The sequence below is a fragment of the Lagenorhynchus albirostris genome, chromosome 2 (genome assembly GCF_949774975.1).
Source record: "Lagenorhynchus albirostris chromosome 2, mLagAlb1.1, whole genome shotgun sequence".
Taxonomy (NCBI): domain Eukaryota; kingdom Metazoa; phylum Chordata; class Mammalia; order Artiodactyla; family Delphinidae; genus Lagenorhynchus; species Lagenorhynchus albirostris.
In genome coordinates, this window is record NC_083096.1 from 87440134 (window position 1) to 87447074 (window position 6941).

General features: G+C 58.1%; 1 protein-coding gene across 2 annotated transcripts; it reads left to right on the forward strand.

Moving 5' to 3' along the window:
* Positions 1 to 96: 96 nt before the first annotated feature.
* RHOC (ras homolog family member C) lies at positions 97 to 6571 on the forward strand. 2 transcript variants are annotated; one of them, XM_060139318.1, is made up of 5 exons: positions 97 to 253; positions 3797 to 3960; positions 4501 to 4621; positions 4934 to 5064; positions 5973 to 6571. In XM_060139318.1, the coding sequence occupies exons 2-5, from the start codon at positions 3805 to 3807 to the stop codon at positions 6144 to 6146; spliced, it is 582 nt and encodes a 193-aa protein (XP_059995301.1). In that variant the 5' UTR covers positions 97 to 253; positions 3797 to 3804; the 3' UTR covers positions 6147 to 6571. The 2 variants fall into 2 exon arrangements, with proteins under 2 accessions (XP_059995301.1, XP_059995302.1); XM_060139319.1 differs by lacking the exon at positions 97 to 253 and adding an exon at positions 787 to 806.
* The last annotated feature ends 370 nt before the right edge of the window (positions 6572 to 6941 follow it).

Below are 6941 nucleotides of genomic sequence, written 5' to 3' on the forward strand. Positions count from 1 at the left end.
TCGCCGCGCCTCGCCCCGCTGCCCACTCCTCCACAGTCCCAGCATCTCCCCCAGATCCCGGGGACTCTCGCTGGGCGACCCTCTGGGGCCGTGAGTGGGGGCCGTGGGCGGGCGGAGCCAAGGGACGCCCGGCCCGCCCCTCCCCGCGAGTCGCCCCTCCCCGCCGCGGCGCTGGAGGAGGGCGGGGCGGTGCCCCTCGGGTCAGTCTCTGCCTCCGGCACCGGCCGCGCAGCTGGAAGCGGCGGAGCGGAAGGTATCCCGGGTTGGGGCTCTGGGCGGCGGGGTCGTCCTGGGAACTCATCCCCAGGAGAGCACTCCCCCCTTCTCCGCCTGGCAGGAGCTCGGGGCGCCGGCCGGGGAGGGGCTTTGGTGCGAGCGCGGGCCGCCTGCTCTCCCTCGTACGCGGCGTCTGGGCGGTGCGGGGGTCGGGCCGGCTCGGCCCCTCCCTGCCCTCCTGGGCTGCAGTGAGGGGCCCCGGGAATTGCCCCGCAGGGCCTCTCGCCTCTTGGTGTCCGAGTCGGAGTCAGTTCCCTTCTCCCGGCTTCCCGGAACCTGCCCGGCCGGGCGAGGGGAGAGACGGCAACTTGGGTCTCCGCGAGGGAGCCCCAGCGCAGACGCTCTAGCTCCCAGGCCTGGCGGCCCTCTGTGAACCTGGGCTTGGGTGTGGGTCTGGGCCCGAGTCCGGGTTGAGGTGGGAATCCCCTCCTCCGGGCCGGTGGAGTGGCGGGTGTGACCGCGGGGGCTGCCACTGCCCCGGGGGTCTGGACGTCGCCCTAGATGGTTTCTGGAGCCGGCCTGGAGTGGAGGTACAGGAGATTGGGAAGGATCCAGCCCGTGTGTGCCTGTGTGTGCCTGTGTGTGCGTGTGTGTGTGTGTGTGTGTGTGTGTGTGTGTGTGTGTGTGTGTGTGTGTGTGTGTGTGGTTTTCAAGTTGAGGAGGAGGTATCTGATTTCTTCCCTAGACCTCAGGGGTGGTGGGCAGGGTACAGCAGAACCTGGTTCATCTGGAAATCTAGAGAATGATTGAGGAGACGGCAGCTGTTTTATTCCAGGGAAGGCCCCAGAAATTCCAGGGTCATTCCAGGCCCCGTGTGGGGTTTGGTTGCCCCTCTTAGGGTCAGTGGGGCAGTTCCTCAGGGGCTGCCTCTCACAGGGAGCTGTTGTTTTCGCCATCTTGGCGTTGGGCCTGGTGGCCTGGCCTGGCCTGGGCCAACTACTCTTCTGAGCCTGAAGGGAACATCTTCTAATTGAGATGGGGGGGCTCTAGGTCATTTAATGCATGCCCTTGCCCTGGAGTTCTGGCCTCTGCTCACCACCGTCTGGTGCCACCTAAACTGCCTTGCCTGGGGCGGGCATACTCATGCCTAAGCAATTGGTATTCACCCTAGTGGTGAATGCGCTCCATCCCTCCATCAATACTGCCCATCCCAGGTTGAGGCTACCCCAGCCTGTCTTCCCACAGTTGGACCAATGGAACCTGTGGGAGTAGGTGAGGGTGCTGGTCACCTGGGTGGAATTTCCAGGGGACCCCTTTTCTTTTTTTTTTAAATTAATGTATTTTATTTATTTTTGGCCGCGTTGGGTCTTCTTTGCTGCTCAGGGGCTTTCTCTAGTTGCGGTGAGCGGGCCCTACTCTTCGTTGCGGTGCGCGCGCGGGCTTCTCATTGCAGTGGCTTCTGTTGCAGAGCACAGGGCTCTAGGGCACGCGGGCTTCAGTAATTGTGGCACGCGGGCTTCAGTAGTTGTGGCACAGGGACTCAGTAGTTGTGGCTCGCGGGCTCTAGAGCACAGGCTCAGTAGTTGTGGCACACGAGCTTAGTTGCTCCATGGCACGTGGGATCTTCCCAGACCACGGCTCGAACCCGTCTCCTGCATTGGCAGGCAGATTCTTAAGCACTGCGCCACCAGGGAAGCCTGAGACCCCCTTTTCTGAAGGGTGGTTTCCATTTTTGGAGGGGATCTGCTGGCAGGGTGAATGCCTTCTTGCCTGTTTTGGGGGTATCAGAGAGCCCCTGTTGTGATGGGGAGAGTGTGGCCGTGCACTCAACTGCTATAAATTCCCTCTGATTCATATCCACTTGCCCCCATCCCACTGTTGTGCATGTGTGTGTGGAGGGGAAGGAGGCCACCCGGGACCCCACTGCTGAAGAGAGCTTGCCTTGGGCTGGAGTATTCGCTCCCTAAAAGGCAGACCAAGGCAGGGCTGTGAGGTGGTGGTGGTGTGTGGGGAGTAAAGGAGCTCAGCCTAGTTTGACAGGATGTGGGACTGAGAAAAAGCCAGGTTTGGGGCAGAGATCAGGTTACCGTCCCCTTCTTTTTTAACTACTCCCTGTGTGGTTGGTGCTGGGACTGGCCCTCATTTGTCTCTTTTTTGGGGGCTCCTCCCAGCACAGGCTCCAGCCTCCGCTTCTCCCAACAGCTTCGACTTCATCTCAGGCCCAGAGCCCGCCCTCTCTTCCTCCTCGGCTGTAGGCCTGGGAACTCCAGCCGACTGGAGGTCAGCTCCTCTCCCCAGGGAAGGAGGAAGTGAGGCTCAGCTGAGGCGCCGGGAAGCTGGGAAGGTGTGATGAACTGTGCAGATGCTCTTTGGTGTGTGTTGGGGGCAGGGACCACATGGAAACCCCAGGAAGCTGACTCCTTGCCCTGAGTCACAGGGAGGGGTGGGCAGGGCCTCAGGGTGAGCTGGACAGAGTGGAGGAAGGGGCTGTTCCAGGGAGTGGGTGGAGGTGATTCCCTAGTGGATTATTCTCAGTCGCTCTGCTGTGGTAGATGTGTGGCTCCCTACAGTGTGGTCATTGTCCCCTGCCTGGGGCTGAGTGACCCAGTGTAGCTTCCAGGCCCAGTAGGAAGCAGGGGGAGGAAGGCAGGCTGCCCGAATGTGGGCTGTGGGCACTGCCTGGACTGAGCCTCCTTTGTGTGACTCGGAGCTCTGGGGACCGGGACAGGGTGGGCCAGGGAAGCCTGCTGGCTGCTGCCGCTGCCCTCTGTCTGGGTTTCCCTCCCTCTGCTCTCCTTCCCACCTCTGGGGTGATATGTAGAAAAGCAACAGACTCTAGAGTCACACAGCCCTGCTTTGAGTGCCATCCCTGCCACAACTCTGAATTCGTGTCTTAACCTCAATGAATCTCACTTTCCTAGTTTGTCAAAATGGGGAGCTCACTACCTACCTTCCAGGCTTCTGGGGACTGAGGGAGGTGATTTTTGTCCAAATGCCCACCATAGTGCCTGGCACCTAGGGGTGTGATAAATACTTTCCCTTACCCACCCATATGGGTAGGGACTCTTCGTTTTTCGCTGGGCAGGCATGACTTGTGCTGACTTTGGGACAGTGTGTTCCAGATTGGACCTTCACAATTATTAAACTTTAAAAAGTATCGAAATCCTGGTAACAAATACATCTGACTTGAAACCCTGATATGTAGAATAGATAAAAGCTTGCCCTTCTGGACACGTCACTGGTCCCTGAGCACCCCTCTAGGTGTCCAGGGGCCCACAGTTGGGGAGTAGATTAGATTAGAACTCATGCTTTCTGTCTCCCAAGTGGGTGGTTCTTCCACCTCCCACTTCTGTATTCTAACCCATGGGGGAGACCTGTCCCTGACCTTGAGATTAGGAATTTCAAGCTCAGTTGCCCGACCACTTGGTTCTTGGCAAGAACATGCCTGAGCAAGCCCTTTTCCCTCCCTCCTCTCCCTTCACTGGATGCCTCGGTTTCCAGGGAGGGCTTGGGGGCCCTAGAGAAGTGTTTGTGGACTTACTGTCTTTTCCCAACATCCCCACTGCCTCTTCCCTACCAGCCCCAGCCATGGCTGCCATTCGAAAGAAGCTGGTGATCGTGGGGGATGGGGCCTGTGGGAAGACCTGCCTCCTCATTGTCTTCAGCAAGGATCAGTTCCCAGAAGTCTATGTCCCTACTGTCTTTGAGAACTACATCGCCGACATAGAGGTGGACGGCAAGCAGGTAAGGGCGAAGAGCCCCTTGGAACCACGCCTGCCCCCATCCCTTATGGACCTGGGATGTCCGTGCTCACCATCCACCCATGTCCTTGCTTCACTCTCCCTGCTGGAACCAGTGGAAGTTAGGAAGTGAAACTGCAGTCTTAGGAAATCTGGATAACCTCCTGGTTTTTTACACGCTGGCTCTGTAATCTGGGCCCAGTCCCTTTGCCTCTGGGTTTAAGCTCCCCCAGCTGTGAAATGGAAATAATGGCAAGGCCTCCTTCGAAGGGTTTTTATGAGTATTAAATAAAATAGTGGCGCTCCCGATGGCAGCTCAAACTGCACAAAGATCAAACGCTGTTGTCTCAGGATTTAAGAAACTCACCTTAGTTTATGTTGTGTGACAATGATTAGCACTATCCCTGGCACATAGTAGGTGTTCAATAGGTAGATGTTCAGTGAACCTAAAGGACCAGGATTTCAGAGAGGACCTCTGGGTGGCAGGGTGTGGGGTGTGTAACTGGGGCCCTCAGGCTAGCTAAGCACTGGCCCTGTGTGTCAGGTGGAGCTGGCTCTGTGGGACACAGCAGGGCAGGAAGACTATGATCGCCTGCGGCCTCTCTCCTACCCGGACACTGATGTCATCCTCATGTGCTTCTCCATCGACAGCCCCGACAGCCTGGGTGAGGGGGTTGGAGGGAGGGGGCTGAGAATCCCTTGGAATCAACCAACCAGAGGGAGCTCTTGCCTTGGCTCCTTTCAGCCATCTTCAGAAGCTGTGTGGGAGGGGTGCCGGGGAGCCCCGTTAGCCTCCTTCCCTGTGGTGACTCTGGCCCTCCGAGGGCTCAGGGAAGGGTGTGTACTGTGAGGGGGGCGGGGGTGGCTATTCATGCTGAATAGCCTCTAAGACTCTGCCCTGCGGAGACAAGGGGACCCGGGGGAAGCCTTCTAGCCTAAGTGGAGGCACCAACACCTGTCGGGACGTGTCTGTGCAGAAAACATTCCTGAGAAGTGGACCCCAGAGGTGAAGCACTTCTGCCCCAACGTGCCCATCATCCTAGTGGGGAATAAGAAGGACCTGAGGCAAGATGAACATACCCGGAGAGAGCTGGCCAAGATGAAGCAGGTGGGTGCAGCCGCCAGGCTGGGAGGCCTTGGGGAGGAAGGTGCCCTCTGAGGGCTTGCAGGCTGGTGAAGGAGCCTCCCTCCTACTGACTCCCCATGTTCGAAGTGACGGTAGCATCCACCTCCTACCCCCCTGGCACCCCCACCCTGGTGAGGGAGAACCAGAGGGGCCCTTAGGGTCTGACCCAATATTCCATGAGACTGTCAGAGGACGGTGACTTGTCCAAGGTCATTTGGCATTTTGTCTGTTGTCCGCTGTTTGGCATTGGAGCTATTAAGATGAATGAGAAAATCCTTGCCCTCAGGGAACAGGGTTCTTAGAGTAGATGTTTTGCTTGAGGTATGCAGGTGGAGCCATCATAGTATACCTGGGGAGGTGTGTGGGCTGCTGTGGATGTGGAACGGAGGGTATTCTAAGTGGCTGGGAAAAGGCCCAGAGTGAGGGAGCTGGCTTATTTGGGGATCTGGTAAGTGGCTTTCTAGCCAGAGGACGAGTTGATTAGGGAGAGCTGCCAGGATAAGGAATCTAGACTATTCTTTGAACATAATTATGGCAGAGTTTTAAACTGGGGACAGATATGGTCAGAGTCAGCATGTTAGAAAACTGATTCTGGCAGCCATAGAGGATGGATTGGAAGAAAGTGAGAACAGAGGCTGGGAGGTCGGTCAGGGGATGGTAGATCCTCACTCAGGCAAGAGAAGAGTGTACCGTGGGGTATAGGGCTGATGGGGAGAATTCTGAAGCTAAGTAGGAGTCTTGGGTCTCTAGCCTAGAAGCCATCCACGGTGGCCGGGGCTTGGATGCTTCGTGGGGTCAGGGCTGGAGGAGATATTTGTTCTTGTTACAAATATGGGTGAGGTACACCTAACCAGCAGCTTCCTTTGACGACTCTCCTCCTGCCTTCCCAGGAGCCTGTTCGATCTGAGGAAGGCCGGGACATGGCGAACCGGATCAGTGCCTTTGGCTACCTTGAGTGCTCAGCGAAGACCAAGGAGGGGGTGCGGGAGGTGTTTGAGATGGCCACTCGGGCTGGCCTCCAGGTCCGCAAGAACAAGCGCCGGAGGGGCTGCCCCATTCTCTGAGGTCCCAAGCCTCCCCTCCTCCCTTCACAGGGTGCAGGAACTCCCCCTGCCCCCAACAGCCCCACCCTATTAGGGATCCCTGCTGAAGGCTCCCTTTCCCAACTCCCTCCTGCCCAGGACTGCATCGCGCTTCCCCAGCCCTGATGGTGGTGGCCGTAGGCCCCGACTCAGCACTCTGGGAACCAGAGCACAGTCCCTCCTCCTGTTGCCTTGGTCCAGGGGTGGGGCTCTTGATCCCTTTGGCCTTCCCCAGAGGATCATCACACCAGCACTTTATACACTTCTGGCTCACAGGAGAGTATGTGGGGTAGGGGACTTGGAGGGTGTAACCCAGAGTCCCGGGCCCCCGGTGTTTCTGCTTTGGGCAGGGGCCTTGCATCTGGCTGTACTTGGTGTGGGGCATGAATAAAGGCCACAGGCTCCAACATGTGTGTGGCTTCCTGTCTTTCTCTCCTGGTCCCTGTGAGCCTGGAGTCCCATCTCTCCAGGGTGCTTGCCAGGCTGGCCCCCTGTCTGCAAAGGCAGGACTCCCGGGCAGGCAGGGTGGAGTCTTGGAGAAAAGGATGAGGTCATGCCTGGCTCTGGGCCTTGGAGGCGGGTGAGGGGAGTGGTCTGGAGCACTGGGCTAAACTTAGAAGCCTGTGGGTGGCTTCCCTGCCACCTCCCACTAGATTTCCTCCCCTGGACATGGGGGTTGGGTTCCTTTCTGGGGGGGGAGGGGTATGGCCCTGGGCTGTTGTGACAGTCCCACCCTCCCCTGTGAGGTCATCTTGGGAGTTCAGGAAGCTGGGGCCA

Coding starts and splice junctions, on each gene's coding strand:
- RHOC (XM_060139318.1), top strand. CDS start 3,805: ATGGCTGCCATTCGAAAGAAGCTGGTGATCGTGGGGGATGGGGCCTGT. Junction 3,961..4,500: donor TAGAGGTGGACGGCAAGCAG/GTAAGGGCGAAG, acceptor CCTGTGTGTCAG/GTGGAGCTGGCTCTGTGGGA. Junction 5,065..5,972: donor AGCTGGCCAAGATGAAGCAG/GTGGGTGCAGCC, acceptor CTGCCTTCCCAG/GAGCCTGTTCGATCTGAGGA.